The following is a 16,210-nucleotide window of genomic DNA, read 5'->3' as shown; positions in this document are numbered from 1 at the left end:
TCCTTTCAGAGTCTCTGGCTCACAGCTCCCCTCTCCAACATTCTTTAACCTTTCTGGGCCCTGTGGCCATCTAATCCCCCCGCCCTGCCCAGTAGCCCCCAAATCCTATCCCTCCTTCCCTGGGAGCCTTATGAAGGTCTTTGTCCTTAGAGCTTACACTGGCACTTTCTATGAGGTACCAGAAGGTCCACTGGGGCAGGAGGGCTCTGGGCAGGATTCTGAGGGACAAGACAACCTTGAGGGTTAGGGCCCCCAGCCCTCAAGTCCTGATCCCTCCTACTGTCCTGGCTGTATTTTTTTTTTTTAAGATTTATTAATTTATTTGAGAGAGAGAGAGAACACGGCCCCAAGCAGGGGGGAGGAGCAGAGGAGAGAGAGAAAAAAAATCCTGAAGCAGACTCCCCGCTGAGCACGGCTTGATCCCAGGATCCTGAGATTAGGGCAGGAGTCAGCCGCTTAACTGACTGAATCACCAAGGCACCCCTCCCCTGGCTGTACCTTGAGCCTCCAAACCATCTCCCCAGATGGCACCAGCTGAAGCCCATCTCGTATCTTGGAGAATGGAACTCCTGGGGTCCACAGTCCGACCTCTTCCCCCGCCCCCCCCAAGCTGGGCTCTGCTTTTCACTTGAGGTCCTTCTCACCTGTGGACGGGACGGGTGAGAACAAAGCACAGAGGCTGAAACGCATGAGGTGCCAGAATTCGGTTTATTGGCTCATCCAGGGCCAAAGGTCCAATGGGCACCCTCTTTCCACAGAATTGGAAGCCTTTTGGCTCCTAAATTTTTTTTTCTTCACACACTTCTCCTGGCCCTGACTGAAGCCACGGCAGAAGCAGGGGTAAGGTGTGGGGGCAAAGGCTGGGCTCCTAAGAGTCTGCTCACGTGGGGCCCAGTTTGCTTGGCACAGGAAGAGGGCTCTGGGGGAAAGGAAGATGAGCCCCCAGGTGAAGAGGAAAGGAGCTGGCTCAGCAGGGGCCTCTACAGTGGGCGCTGAGGCAGAGGAGCCCAGCACAGGGGCAGGGTAGGAAAGGGAGGAGGCGAAAGGCTATCAAGGGCGGAGGAGGAGGTAAGTGGCCCTCAGAATCCCATCCTCTCAGGGCCGTCTGAGAGTAGGAAAGAAGGCCGACAGCAGGGAGGGGCTTGTGGTGGGGGGTGGTAGCTGCTGGCAGGAAAGTCCTTTACCCAAACCCCCCCCCAGCCCTAGACCCAGAAATATACACACACCCACACACACTCACACGCACACCCCCAGAACCCCACTTCTTTTTAGTGGAGACATATAGCACACAGCCCTACCCAGTACCCCCAACTGCAGCTCTGGCCTGGCCATCCTGGTCCTTCAAACACACATTAAGGCCTGAGCTCTTGCCCAGGTTCTCTGAAGCCTTCTCCACTCCTTCCTGGTCTCCCAGGTGCCTTCGGGCCCATCTCTGGTCATTCTGGGCCGTGAGTACCCCCCACCCCCACCCCAGAGAGAGCAGTGGGGGCATGTTAGGACCTCAGAAAAGGGAATGGCCATGGTCTTCAGCAAGGCACTGGGTGGGTGGGGACAGGACTGGAGCAGGGAGAATAGCAATTTGGCTCTATGGAGCCCCCACCTCCTTGGGTGGCTCAGTCCTCAGCAACTCCTCCAGCCGCTACCCTCCACCCCCACAGCAGGGCTTCCCTCCTCTTTTCCAAGCCCCTCCAGAGGAGTGGTCACTGGGCAGGCAGCCATCGGAGGGGACCTGGGGCCTGAGACACATGGGCTACTGGCACAGTGTGGAGCAGGGGCTCTGTAGCCTGTGGGGCGTCAGGACCTCAAGCCAAGTCACCCCCGCCAGAGGTCTTCTTCTTGGGCCGGGTCTTCAGTGTCTTGGAAGCCAGTGGCTGTAGAGGGAGAGAGGATGTCAGAGGGCTCAGCCTAGGCTCACAGCCCCTCCCCATGTCCGCAAGCTCTCACCTCAGCTTTGGGCACTTTTTTGACGGGTTTGACCCGCTTAGGGGCCTTGTCTCCCATATCATCTTCAGAGGTCTCTGTTCGGGGATCTGCCTGGTTTGTGCTAGACCTTAAACTCAGTGCAGGGTCATCTCCTGCTTTGGGGGAGCAAAGGAGAGCAGAGGTCTGGCGGCTCTCCCGCCTGGCCTCCATGCCCTCTGGCCCTCCCAGCCTGGAGCCCTGCCTGTACCTAAGTCCTCGATGGTGTCCAGGAGGCTGCCGGGGCTGGATCGGAGCCGGCTGTCAGGCCCCTGCAGGGGCAGCGCATCATCATCCCGAATCAGGGTCAGGTCCTGCATGCTGAAGCTCCGGAGCTTCTCTGATAGCACCCCCTGGCCCTAGGGTCACCACCACGCACCGGGAGAACCGGAGGAAGGGGCGGGGTGGAGAGAGAGGTCACCATGGAGCACGAGCAGCCCCCGAGCTCAGTGTTTTCCCCACACTGTCCTCATCCTGTCCTACAGCAGCACGGACAGGGTGGCGTTTGCCACACACCATCCCTTTGGACAGATGAGGAATCTGGCCCGGGGAGTGGAAATCACACAGTCCGGGGCTAGCAGAGCCCCAAGGACAGGGTAAACAAAAAGGGGCTTGGCCAAGGGCATGAAACAGGCAAGGTGGAGTCCTGGGAGCCTGGGTCTGCCCCCATCTCACCTTGGCAGCGGCTGTGACCGCGGCATTGGCAGCGAGGTTCAGGCCCCTCTTGCCTACCCTCATCATGGTCTCATAGCTCTTGTCTCGGGCCTGGGTGATGTACTCGTCGATCTCCTGAGGGGTTGGAGGGGAAGGAGCGGGAGGTGAGGGGTGGGCCCCATTGGCCAGGCCCTGCCCTGCCCTTGTTCACACCCGGACAAAGGCACATAGCCTGCTCCAGGAGGCCAGGACACTGGCAGATCACTTCAGGTTCTGGGCACCCACAGGGAGAGCCACAAATGTACACAGCTACAGGCACTAGGGCTGCCTCGGCCTGGGGCAGGCGAGGAAGTCAGCTGAGAGTGGGGGCAAACCTTCTCCTTGTTGGACAGTGTCGGGTGCACGAACTTGCGGTAGAGCACACTGGAGCCCTTGGTGTAAGGGGAGAGCAGCCATATCACAAAGGCGATCTTAAGCTCAAAGTAGAAGGGGAACCTGTTGGTGGGAGAGAGGCAAGTGGTAGAGCCTGGGATAGGGACTCAGGGGGTGAGCTGACCCCCTGCAAGACCTTGGCTAGACCCCACCCCTTAGTGCACTGGGGTCCCCACGTGGCTCGGGTGACTGGGCATTTCTCATCTCCAGGAGAATGGGAGGCTCAGCTGAGACTCCAAGTGGGTTGGTGAGAAGTGCCCCCGCCAAGAATTAACCACCCCCCCAACCCCCGGCAGTGGCTCTCTGCACACTTTACTCTTAGAGTTCCAGGCATCTTATTCTGATAGAAGATTCCTACTCCTCTGTCCTGGGTCTGCTCCTGGGTCTTCACGCCCTTGTCTTCCTGACCTCCCCCCTAATGAGGAAGACTCCCGTCCCTTGCTGTCATGACATGCCTCTTGCTTTTAAGGATTGTTGTCCATTCCCTGGCTCCTTTTCCTTAGGCCACAGACTCCTTCACATCTCCTACATCCTCACAAAGCTTTTTGCTTTGTTTGTGTCGAGAAGCATATATGCTCACTGTCCTCAATTTCTAACCCATTATTCTTTCCTAATCTGACCCCACTCAACTTCTGCTAAAACTGTTTTTCTCAAAGGCCACTGGTCCTTACAATCTACAAAGGCAGTTATCTTTTTTCCTCTACCTCTCCATAAAACTCTCTTCTCTTTGTCTTACAATATTCTGTGCTGTTAGTCCTCTCTTCCAATAGGCATGTGCTCACCCAATAAACATTTTTTGAGCTCCTGCTATGAATATACATATAGGCAATTAAGACATTCTCTGTCGTCCAAGTGCTCTCGTAACATAGTCTAGTAGTGCTTTGAAATACCAGCATTGGAACTTTACAAGACTGAATCCTATTTTACAAGCAGGGAAACTGAGACCTACAAAACTATAACCTGCATTCTATGGGGGGTGCTTTGGCTGCCACCAGAAAGAAAGGTGGGGGCTCTGTCTCTTATTCTACTGATCAAGCCAGGCCTATGTCAGGGAGGGTGGATATTCAGGACCCCATGGGACTGTGGGGGGGCTCCACCCCGGCTCTCAATCTTCGGTTGGCTGGTGGGGTAGTCTAAACCCTGACCTTGGGGTGCAGGGGTGGGGATGCTGGACCTCACCAGGAAAGCACAATATCCGTGAGTGTCTCAGCCGTGGTGAAGAAGGCAAAGACGATCCAGTACATCATCCATTTCACCTGAAGGCACAGAGGGTAGTGTCAGCTGGGGTCTCAGGGGAACACCCAGGAACCCCTGTCTGATGCCAACTATGCTGGAGGTGTGGTGGAGAAGGGACACTCAGGATCTCAACTTTGCCAGTGGATCCCACCAGGCCTGGGGGAAAGGAACAAAAAGGAACCTTCTGGAAGCAGGGTCTCCTTAGTGGTGAGGCATTGGTACAAAATTACCCTGTCTGTAATGTGACCCATGGTCCTCCCCATCTCTGCCATGTGGGTTGAATGGGAGATGAAGTGTCACAAACTCACATATTCCTTCACGTTTTTTGTCTTCACGGCCTTGTAGGAAGAATAGGCTGGGTACAAGGTGCCAAAGATGAGCCTAGGGAGGCAGGCAGGGTTACTGGTCCCCTCGGCCAAGAGCAGTGGCCTCTCCCTCCCAGCTCTGCATCAGTCAGTCCCTGGGTAGGTAAGGGGAGAAGGACAGAACTCCAGAGTGCCACATTGGCTGGACTGATGAATTCAGATCAGCGGTTATGGTCAAAGTAGCTCAGCCTTGGGTAATACACAAGTGTAGAGGCCTCCGGATGGTTAGGGTGATGCCTTTTCCCCTTTATTGTTCAGGTTTTCTCCAACCCCTTAAGTGAAGAAAGACCCAGAGGCCAGAGGGTCCAATGTGGTCTCTTTAGCCATGATTGCTGGTTATGCATAAACATATCATGGAGAGTGTGTGTGGGGGGGGTCCGGTCACCACCACAGGTGTCTTCCTTCTCCAGATATGGTGCTCACTCATACCTATCTACTTCCCTGTCTCAGAGGCAGGCTGGGAAGAGCCAGGTCTGTAAGGGAATGTGATAGCGCCTAACAGGGCCCTCTATGTGGCAGTCAGAGGCACCGCTGTGGCCCTGGGGACCTGGGGAGCAGAGGGCACAGGGGCAGGAGGACCTGGAGGGGCAAAAAGATTAATTACCTCATGTAAGCAGCCTTGGAACCAAGCTCAAGGGAGTGGGAGGGCTGGGCCGGAGACTGGCTGGAGTACAACCTGGTAGTGACCCCACTGGAGACCACATAAAGGGCACAGGTGAGGGAATAAGAGGAATGATGCCTCAGGGAGCTCATCCAGGTAAGAGAGAAGCAGCCACTCTGAAGGCCACAGGGAGGCACAAGGCCCAAGATTCCCTCTGGGGTGGGATGGGGGAGGAAGAAGGGAGATCCTGGTAGGTCTAGAGGGAGCCAGAACACAAGCATCTAACAGAACTGAGCGGGAAGAAGGCAAGAGGGAGGGAACCCTGGGCTGTCAGTCCCTCACAGTGGAGGCTGAGGGACAGGGTCCTGAGCCGGGACAGGGTTAGCTGAGGCCCAGGCAGAGCCCCTCCCATGCCCAGCTCCTTGACAATGTGTGGGTAATGCCTGTTCTCACAGGAACCTGCCTCATAGAACAGGACATTTCCGAACTGACCTGTGGAGATGGGGTGGGGGTGGACTCCACAAGGACAAAGTGTGGGGTGTGGGAGCAGCCTTCCCTCCTGGGGCCCCGGGGAGGAGGCAGGGACGTAGCTCCACACTGTGGCTGGCCTGGAATGAAGGCCACCTAACGCAGTCCCCTCTGTGCCTTTCACAAATCCAGGCTGAACACACATATCCTCTCCTGGTTCCCTCCCACACTTTGTCCTCCCGGGATCTCTGCTTCCCAATACCCAGACGTCCTCCCTGGGGGGCTTCTAGCGCAAGTGCTCTCATCTCCAGTGTCCTGATAGTGGAAGAGGGTAGAGGCCAAGGCTGCTAGCTATGGCCCCAAGCTATGGAAAGAAGAGGCCCTGCTTTGCTCTCCACTCTGCCATTAGCTCTCTCCCCGCAGGGGGATGAGGGCCCAGGTCTGAGTTGCCCCTCAGCGGACATTTGCTAGGTGGGGGAGGGGACATGCCACCTCCCCTCATAAATCAGGCCACGCTGCCCAGCCCTAGGATGAGGAAGGGCAAAGGAGCAAGAAAATTAAAAATAAAGGGATGAGAAGCCGGGCGTGCTATGGCTCCTCTAATATGCCCCGCACCGGTCCTAGGTCCTACACCCCATGTCTTGTCTCCGGGGACCCCAAATAGGGACGATGTGACTTAGGTGACTGTTGTATGAAGCCACGGAGCAGTCCATCCAGGTCTTCAACACACCCCTCACCCCCCAACCTTATTCCCCCTCCCCCTCCCAGCCGGCCGCGCCCCGCCGCACTCACACCACCAGGCGGGAGATGATCCAGGACACCATGGCGGAGCCGGGCGGGGCGAGGGCCGGGGGAACCCGCCCGGGCCGAGGATGCAGGTGCCGGAGGTCGGGTGGTGGCAGCGGCGACAGCAGGAGCCGCAGTAGCAGCAGCAGCCGCAGCAGCAGCAGCAGCCGCCGCGGGGGCCGCGGAGCGCCGAGCAGCCGCGGTTAAAGGGGAGGTCCCTGCCGCAGCGGCGGGCCGTGGGCGGTGGCGGCTCTTAAAGGGGAGGCCCCGGCGGTGGTGGCGGCGCGCCCCCCTGCACCTGCTACCACCGGGCATGCGCCTTTGACCCTCAGCACCCTGCCTTCCTCTAAACGCTTGTTCCTCTTTCTTGGATTCCAAGCCCTGGTTTGAGGTCCTCACAGGCCTTCAGGTTCCATCCTGACATCCTAATCCCCAGATCCTAGCCCTCCTGCCTTGACCACACCAGGCTGAAAAGGCTTAAACATCCCCGGAGGAATGACTTATTGAGTGCTTACTAACGGCCAGGCCCTGAGGTAAGAGCTTTACCCGCATTATTTCACGGAATCCTATCATTCCACATGACAGAGGTTAGAATTATCCTCATTTTGAAGATAAAGAAATGGGATGCTTAGGGAAGTTCAGTAATTTGCCAAGGTCACAAAACCACTAAGTCATGCTGCTAAGATGTAACCCATAAAATCTACTTTAGTCAGGCCACTTCTCCCAACTGCTGACCAGCAAACTGTCCTCCCCCATTACAGGCCCTGTGAAGACACCCGCCCAAGCAACTCCTGAAGTCAAGTATGGCTGCACCTGTCCACCTTACCCCTTCTTGACCATCACCAATCACCCCAGTTGGAGAAGGAACCCCCCCATCTGCTTTTTTTAGGTTGTCATTTGCTCAGCTTTGCAGGGTAATGAGCCCATGCTCTCAAGGGTAATACCCCAGGACAGACCCTCTTTAAACAGAAGGGCTGGAGGCCTGATGTCTAGGTTGGAGATGGATCCAGGAGCTCCAGTTCCACCCCCATCAGCAAACGCTGGCAGCAGTGTATGCCCTAATTCTGAAGACATTTATATCCAGAATGTAGGCTAGCCCGCCTCCTGATTTTCACCAAAGCAACAAAGCTCCAACCTCTGCAACCCCCTTTTCTCCCCAAAGCTTTCCTTTCCTGTCCCATTTCAAAGCTTCTTTCTTTAAGTGGAGGTGTAAGTCTTCTGGTGATCACAGCCTCGACCCGTGCCCACCCAGGCTGAAAGGACATGCTCAGAGTTCTGTATTTCAGTTATGGTGCTATTCAAACCCAGTATCCTTGAACCACACAATGGTCTATTTCCACCCTGATAATTGTATTTCCAGGCTCAAACACTTTGGAAGATGTTTTCCAACAGGGTCTGGAGAAGCAGCCTCTGATGACCCCTCTTGCTATTCTTTACAACTTCCTTTTCAAAAGGCCTTTTCTAATGGGAATGTAGTCTGTCTTCACTCCTCAAGCCATTTTAGTTACTGCTCAATTAAAAAACAAAAAACAAAAAACAAAACACAAACCCCATTTGGGTCTTTCCCCAACAACTCTGAGGTGGATCCAGGGCCATAAGTTTCCTATGTGGGCAGCCAGGCCTCCTGCTTTGAGGAACCCTGTTACTAATTGCCCAAAACCTTGCTCATACCATCCCCCATCCCCCTCACTCCTGACTGCTGCAGGAAGATCAAGACCTCACCTTTCCCATTCCATTCACACAGCATAAACTGTGGAAAACCCATCTTTTCTCCCACCTTCTAACTCAAGTGACCTTTTCCCTTCACCCCCACCCCCAAGCCCACAGACCACAATGACCTGGCACTTTCTGCTCTCAAAAAGGCTCAAATTCAGGAAGCAAAGAGTAATCGGAAGCAGCATGTAATGAAGATATGAAAATGAACCATCCTCCATCCTCAACCCACATTCAACCTGCCTTCACTTTTTAGAATGGCTGACACAGGAAGAATTTAGTCCACTCCAAACAGATTTGTTAGATTTTTAATAAGAACATGGAAATCCCAATCAGCCCTTCAACAAAATTAAAATACAGAAAGTGAAATTAAAAGTATTCTACAGTAAATGACTTTTATTAAAAAAAAAAAAAAAAAGTAACTGTGAACATATAAACAAGCCTGCAGGGCACTACAGTACAGCTGGAAAGAAGATAGATACATTTTCCAATGTATCTATGGGCCAATGAATTCCATAATTTTCAAATAAATTCTTAATAAAACTCCATGGAGTTGGAAAGTTTTGCTTAAAATATTTCTGGACAAAAAACCCAAAAACCAAAAGCCTCATGTAGGAAAGCAAACTTTCCTTCGCATTTGGAAGTGTAAGAGGAGTCCCAAGGGAACGCTGGTAATAGGTGAAAATGGTTCCTGTGTCATGAGTGTGCATATTTGTAAAACACACCACAGCTCAGACACGACAAAGTTCTTTCTCAACTGGCTGTTCCCTCAAGATATGACTGAGATGGGAGGGAAAGAAAACTAAAAGAATTCTAAAAAGCCAATTCTTTTAAATTCTGCTTTGGCTGATTTTGTGCTATAATGGGCAGTTGATTTCTAAAAATCATATTTTTTCAAAGATTTTTATCGAAAGGAAGACTAAATGTAATGTGCCTTTCCTCATAATCCAGGAAAACAACTGTGGTATTTCAAAAATTCTAAAAATATCTACTTTCATGAAATAGTAACTATTTCACTACAAACCTATTTTTCACTAAATACACACATTTCCTAATCCTGGAGCCTCCTGGGAAAAGCAGTGGATTCTCCCTGGGTCCTGTAAGACTCCAGTGTTCATGGGAGAGATTGTGGGGAATGGCTTCACCCCGTCTCCTGGGATGGGCTATATCAGAGGTCACGTGCAAAGACACTGTCAGGCTTCCACCGGGCATGTTTAAGCAGTTAGCCCCTACTTGTACCAGTTATGGGATTCCCCCTACCTCCAAACACATTCCCACTTCACTAGGCACGAGAGAAAAAAGAAAAGAAAGGTGTGCCCACATTCCTAGTTTCCATGGATCTCAAGTCACGAGAATGTGCAGGAAAGCCCAGCAACGTTCAGGCAATTCAGAGTCCCAAAAGACCACAGGATGGGGATGCGGCACCCTTGGCTTGGAGTCTGAAACTGTGTGTGTGAACAGTGCGACTTTCCTGTGTCAACCTTCAGTGTTGAGGCAGCGTAGAAAAGAGTGGCTGGAGAGTTTGTTAATACTGACCACACTGGCTCCAAGTGAAGGGCCTCTGCTCCAGCAGAGAAGCCCCGCCGTTCCCTGTATGTGTTGTGAGTGAAAGACCTGCTTCACAGTGGAGTCTGGAGTTTCTCCGTGCCTATGACCTTGCCAATTTGGATTCATGAGCCTTGAGGGTGCCAACAGCATCTTTCACTGCGTGATAAATGATGTTCTTCACCTGGAGAGAGCAATCAGCAGTCAGTTCATGGTGGCCCCATATTATATTCTCAAACAAAAATGTATGTTGTGTGTTTTTGTTTTTTTTTAAGTATTTTATTTATTTATTTGACAAAGAGAGAGAGAGCGTGCACATGCTCTCGAGAGCACAAGCTGGGGAAGCAGCAGGCAGAGGGAGAGGGAGAAGCAGAGTCCCTAGTGAGCAAGGAGCTCGATCTCAGGCCCCTGGGATCATGACCTAAGCCGAAGGCAGACGCTGAACTGACTGAGCCACGCTGGAGCCCCACAAAAGCATATGTTTTACACAGCCTATAAAGACTAATTAATGAGGAAATCTGTCAGCAAGCACTGCATACTTCCCAAATCAATTCCAAAGAGGATTCACAAATCACAGAGGCTAGAAGGTCTATAATCAAAAAAGAATGATGAATCCAACTGAAAGGCTATATAATCACTTTCATCTAAGTGCTTAGTTAAGTGCTGGGCACTACCGATAAGCTTTTTTTTTTTCTTTTTAAGATTTTATTTATTTATTTGACAGAGAGAGATCACAAGTAGGCAGAGAGGCAGGCAGAGAAAGAGAGAGGGGAAAGCAGGCTCTGAGCTGAGCAGAGAGCCTGGTGTGGGACTCGATCCCAGGACCCTGAGATCATGACCTGAGCCAAAGGTAGAGGCTTAACCCATTGAGCCACCCGGGCGCCCTACCGGTAAGCTCTTTACATGGACTTTCATTTCATCCTTTCCACATCTTATGAGGTCCATTCTACTATATCCCCATTTTTACCCATGAGAAACTAAGGAAACCAAGGTCTGGTGGTCAAGAACCTTGCCTAAGGTCCTAGAACTAACAGGAATGCACTAAAACAACAGTGGGCAGGTCAGATTATTGTAAATTTTTTCCCTTTGTGCTTGTACGTATTTTCTAATTGTCTAAGAGGAACACAATCTACACATCAAGCAGGAAGAACACTCACTAAGTAACATGCTGAAAAGAGTTTTAAACCAAGATAGGATGATTTCTGTGGAGGGAAAGTAAGGAGACAGGATGGGGAAGGGTACACGGAACCTTCAATAATGCAGTTGTTCTGTGTGTTAATATTGTTTGTCTGTATGTATAGGATGCTTTAATTCTTCACCTGAGTGATGGACACACAGCCCCCTTTTGCTATTCTTTATTAAATTTTTGTACTAATTCAATAAATATTTACTGTGTACCTAGTATGTATCAGATATTGTGCTAGGGAAAAGCAGTGAATAAAACAGTAAAATCCCTACCTTCATGGAGCTTAAATAGCTTACATTCTAGTAGGGATAGAAACAAACAGATAAAATGCATAATGTTAGTGAAAAATACTACAGAAAAAAATTAAGCAGTGACAGAGGACTGGGAGTGCGGGAGGTGACACATCCCAAGTAGACCTGATGGCAGTGATGTCTGAAATACGTATGCATTTTATCTATAGGATCAGTGTTACCTACTCCATCCACGTGAACGGACTTTGTCTAACAACTTTTATGGCTGAAATGGTCTAAAATTTTAAAAAAGGAATAACAAAAAAGATCAGATCAGGGTTGAAGGTGACTGAATCTACTGGCCGGTTGTGGAAAGACTGCACATCTGCCTGGGGAATCTTGCTTCCTTATTCTTTTCTTTAAATGCCACTGCAGCACCCAGTAGATCTCAGGGACATGAACTGCAGTCCTAGTGGGGCTTTAGGGAATTGAATCTGCACCAAAACGTACTGTGAGAAGCAGCTCTGGGGAGGTGCCCTTCTTGGAAACATGTTTGTAACACATTGCCACAGTGCTTTCGCCACCTGACTGGAAAAGTCAAATCCAGTCAGTTATCAGCACTGAATACTCTATCTCCCGGTGGGAGAGAAAGAGAAGGTGATGGCAGAAATGATTATGTTGAAAGATGAGTATTCTCTAAAAGCAAAATGTGACGAGGACTGATGTAGAATGTGCGTTTTTCATATGTAGCCAAGTAGGAGATGAGGAGACAGAACGAGGGGTGGGGGGAGGGGTGATGGAGGAGTTATTTACCTGCAGTTTATCCTCATGGTTTGTATGAGTGTTAGAGAGATGCCTGAATTCCTGTGTCAGGCGGAAACAGTGCTTTACATGTTCTGGAGATACAAAGTCTTCTGCTACTTTTATGCAACTGTATAGATTGTGTACCTGGGAGGGGAGAAGTACAGAGGGAGAAGAGCCACAGAGAGTCAGCAACACCTGGAAAACATCTATGATATGGTTTAAAAAACAAACAAAAAAAATCCCAAACTTGAGAAATACTTCCAAAATTCCATTTTCATAAAAACAAATGCAGAAAAATTGCGAGTATAAATTTATACATGAAAATGTTGGTAATTGTACAGAAAAGGATCTGGAGAAATACACACCGAACTGTTAACCACCAGCTACCTCTGGAGAAGGCAGGATGAAGGGACTGAACAGGGGTATGGCACTTTCACTTTTTAAAAAATGGTCTCCCTCAAACCATAAGTGACTCTTAATCTCACAAAACAAACTGAGGGTTGATGGGGGGAGGGGGGTTGGGATTATGGACATTGGGGAGGGTATGTGCTATGGTTAGTGCTGTGAAGTGTGTAAATCTGGCGATCCACAGACCTATACCCCTGGGGATAAAAATATATGTTTATAAAAAATAAAATTAAAAAAAAAAATAAATTTGCTAAGAGAATAGAAAAAAAAATGGTCTCCCTTCTTCAAAAAATTTTTAAATGTGCATTTAAAATTACACAGAAGGAAACTAAAAAGCAAAAAATAAGCTGCAGTTTAAGAACAGCCAGTCCTTCAGTAGGGAAGGGGTAGGAAGACGGGGTAGCGAGGTGACAGGTATTAAGGAGGGCACGTGTTGTGATGAGCACTGGATGTTATACGCAACTAATAATTGCTGAACTCTATATATCAAAACTGATGATGTACTATATGGTGGCTAACTGAACATAATGAAAAAAAAAAAAAAAAAAAAAAAAAAAAAAAAAAAAAAGAACAGCCAGTCCAATCCAGCCACTTATACCTCTTGCTAGATTACTAAGAAAATCAGAAATACAGAAGCCCATGGAACCAAGTGGAACCCACCTGGTGTGGGGCTCCAGCAGGTATGAAGACAGCATCTCCCAGGAACTGAACAATGGCCCAGCCTTGCACACCATACTCTTCATAGAGTCGCTTACGGAGGGTCTGGTCCAGGTACCAACTTTGGTCATGAATTGGGTCGTGATCAGGGGGATTCTCTTGGCCTTGCTCTTCTCCAACCTGAAGCCATAACCAAACCCACAGATGGAAAAATAAATACATAAATATTACTAACAGCATAAATGCCGCGTATAGAGGCAATGTCCCTAGTGGGCCAAATCTTCTGCTTTGTTCTCTTCAGCATCCTCCAGGTGTGGATTCACACCATCAGGGAATTTTTTTTAAAAAAGAGTTTATTTATTTATTTGAGAGAGAGAGAGAGAGAAAGTGAGAGAGAACATGAGAGGGGAGAAGGTCAGAGGGAGAAACAGACTCCCCAGAGAGCTGTAAGCCTGATGTGGGACTCGATCCCGGAACTCCGGGATCATGACCTGAGCCAAAGGCAGTTGCTTAACCAAATGAGCCACCCAGGCACCCCACCTTCAGGGAATTTTGACAAAAGGTACAGGTCTTTAAAGCCAAGAGACTGCACAGGAGAAACCCAAAGCAGGCTGTGTCAGCAGCAACCCAGACCCTTAATCTGGGAGCTGGGAGCCAACCCAGGGGCATACCTTTCGAAGCAATTCCCGGATCTTTTCTGCATCCTTGGCTGCATAGATGTGCCACAAAGCACCAGGCTTCTCCTTTCCATCATGAATTCTCTGCTTTGTCACCTCATCAGCATCCCCCTCATCAATGGTCTTGAGTACCTCTGAAAACAGCAAAATTACTCTTCAGTGTAACCAGCTATTTCAGTACCTGAGTCAAGTGAAATGTCCAACTCAAAGAAGTTTAGTCTCTACAATTCTCAATCTCTCTGGAGTAATATAAAGTCGAATCAAAGAATCAAAACTCAAATTTGTCTAAGCTTCCCATACACAGGAAGAACAACCCTAAATCTTCTTTACTTAAGAGAAACTCAGCATTTTGGGGGGTAGAGTTTTCTTTTAAAACTATTTCCTGCTCAAACTGTGTAGCCACATCTTATGTTCAAATTTCAGGTCGTTTCCCACTGTTTATACAGACTCCATACACTTCCTCAAGACCTCTTCAAACTCAAGGGTTCTATGGATTTAAAGCCATGAAATGTAAAGCATCTCTGACAAGTTAAGAGGGTCGGCTTCTAATGCTTGTCTACTTTAATCCCTTAAAGGACAATATCATGGAAAGATCTGCAGGTGTGTAACATTAAAAGCAAAATTACGGCAGCAAATGTACCATAATGATTGACACTGATAATCCCTGAACTGTGAGACTCTGAGTTAACTTATTTTTCTTTACAATTTTCTGTCTTCTAAAATGTCCATAATTAACACATATTTACATTGAGATGGAGGGAGTGCAAATGCAGCAAAATATCACTGTGATGCTTCAATTCTGTGCCAGTGAGCTGGCCTTATCATCTCTCACCTCACAGGTGATCTGGCTGATGGACCAAGTGAGCCAGGTGATCCTTCCTCCTTCCTTCATCTTTCTGATGCTATACATTTAGTGGAAAAGGGAGCATTCCCATAAAGTGGATGACTGGTCAAAGATACACAAGTACCACTCCTCTCTCCTAGAACCTCCTTTCATCTAGCAACATCCACTGGGTGCCTACTATGCATCAAGTCTTGAAGAGAGTTAAGAAGAAACCACTGGCTCTAAGTGAGGAGGAAGACTCCGATTCTACTCCTGAGGCCAAGCCTCACCATTCTGAAGTATGGCTTCTAAAAATCATACCTTCATCATGGGCACCCTCCCCGATGGGGATCCCAACATACACCATCACATTAACTGCATCAGACACATCTAAATGAAGGTTTGTTGTGCCAACTCTTCTATCTTCCGCAGTTATCAAGCCTGAGAGAAAAGGAGGATATGAAGGGTGAAAGGGCAATATTATGAAAAGTCCAGAGACCCTACAAGTGCAAACATACTCAAAGATGTTCTTAAATGGGTAACAGTGGGAGAGTGAGGTCTATCTGTTTATTAAGAAATCATTCTTTTCATCTTTTTTTTAGTGTTTTAAGATTGATTTCTAGCTCGGCTGACCCTATCATTAGATTTGGGCACTGAACTGATTCACCCCCCGCCACAACAATCTCTCCTTAAAAAGCAAAACTGATATGGGCTTTACTGACATTCAGTAGAAGCTTGGCTTTCACAGTAATTTATGGCCCTACTCTGACTCCACAAAGAGCAGGCCGGGTAGCATGGTACTCAGATCTCTTCACTGTTTCTTTTTCTCAAGTCTCTTAAAAACTAAGAATCATGTCTTCTTGCACAGAATATTTGATAGGAAACTTTCCAAGTATTGGAGATAGACAAGTTATAGATGTGACATAAATCAATATGACAAAATCATATTGACAAATCAATATGACAATATGACAAAAGATGTGGCAAACACATCCAAAACCATCCTGGGGGCCTGGCTGCCTCAGCTGATAAGAGCATGTGACTCCCGATCTCAGGGTTTTAAGGTTAGCCCCATGACGAGTGTAAAGATTACCTCAAAGTAAAAAAATCTTTAAAATAAACAAACAATAAGTAAAATCTTAAAGAAAAGAAAAGAGAAAAGAAAAGAAAAAGGGGCACCTGGGTGGCTCAGTCAGTTAAGTGTCTGCCTTCAGCTCAGGTCATGATCCCATGATCATGTGGGATGAAGCCCCACACTGGACTCCCTGCTCAGGAGGGAGCTGGCCTCTCCCTCTCCTCCCTACTTGTGCTCTCGCTGACTCTCTCTCGCTCAAATAAATAAATCTTAAAAATAAATAAAAATTAAAATTAAAAAAAAGAAAGGAAAGGAAAGAAAAGAGAGAAGAACCTGGGTGGCTCAGTTGGTCAAGCATCTGCCTTTAGCTCAGGTCACAATCTCAGGATCCTGGGATTGAGCCCCAAGTCAGGCTCCCAGCTCAGTGGGGAATCTGCTTCTCCCTCTCCCTCTGCCTCCTCCCCTCCCATGCCCCCCAACCATGCTCTATCTCTGTCTCTCTCAAACAAATAAATAAACTCATAAAACAAACAAAAAAGCAACAAATAGGGGCGCCTGGGTGGCACAGTCAGCTAAATGTCCAACTCTTGG

General features: G+C 48.9%; 2 protein-coding genes across 6 annotated transcripts in view; both read right to left on the bottom strand.

The window, feature by feature from the left end:
- Positions 1-689: 689 nt before the first annotated feature.
- On the bottom strand, positions 690-7,239 carry REEP2 (receptor accessory protein 2). Of its 4 annotated transcripts, none has more exons than XM_047731332.1 (8): positions 6,508-7,239; positions 4,590-4,662; positions 4,225-4,301; positions 2,988-3,108; positions 2,635-2,748; positions 2,171-2,312; positions 1,945-2,078; positions 690-1,871 (listed from the first exon to the last, which is right to left on the bottom strand). In XM_047731332.1, the coding sequence occupies exons 1-8, from the start codon at positions 6,537-6,539 to the stop codon at positions 1,803-1,805; spliced, it is 762 nt and encodes a 253-aa protein (XP_047587288.1). In that variant the 5' UTR covers positions 6,540-7,239; the 3' UTR covers positions 690-1,802. The 4 variants fall into 4 exon arrangements, with proteins under 4 accessions (XP_047587288.1, XP_047587286.1, XP_047587290.1 ...); XM_047731330.1 differs by having other exon boundaries at positions 2,171-2,318; positions 6,508-7,232; XM_047731334.1 differs by having other exon boundaries at positions 1,945-2,075; positions 6,508-7,225.
- A 1,267-nt stretch (positions 7,240-8,506) lies between these two features.
- The window catches only part of KDM3B (lysine demethylase 3B), a 71,117-nt gene continuing 63,413 nt past the window's right edge, over positions 8,507-16,210 (bottom strand). For both annotated transcript variants that reach the window (XM_047731205.1, XM_047731206.1), the window contains 5 exons: positions 14,866-14,985; positions 13,716-13,855; positions 13,048-13,224; positions 11,989-12,123; positions 8,507-9,943 (listed from right to left, as the gene is read on the bottom strand). In XM_047731205.1, the coding sequence (XP_047587161.1) occupies positions 9,863-9,943; positions 11,989-12,123; positions 13,048-13,224; positions 13,716-13,855; positions 14,866-14,985 (653 nt within the window). In that variant the 3' untranslated portion in view covers positions 8,507-9,862. The remainder of the gene's footprint in view (positions 9,944-11,988; positions 12,124-13,047; positions 13,225-13,715; positions 13,856-14,865; positions 14,986-16,210) is intronic.

This window comes from Lutra lutra, chromosome 5 (genome assembly GCF_902655055.1).
Source record: "Lutra lutra chromosome 5, mLutLut1.2, whole genome shotgun sequence".
Lineage (NCBI taxonomy): Eukaryota > Metazoa > Chordata > Mammalia > Carnivora > Mustelidae > Lutra > Lutra lutra.
Note: the sequence above shows the minus strand (reverse complement) of the source record. Positions and strands in the feature narration are given on the sequence as shown.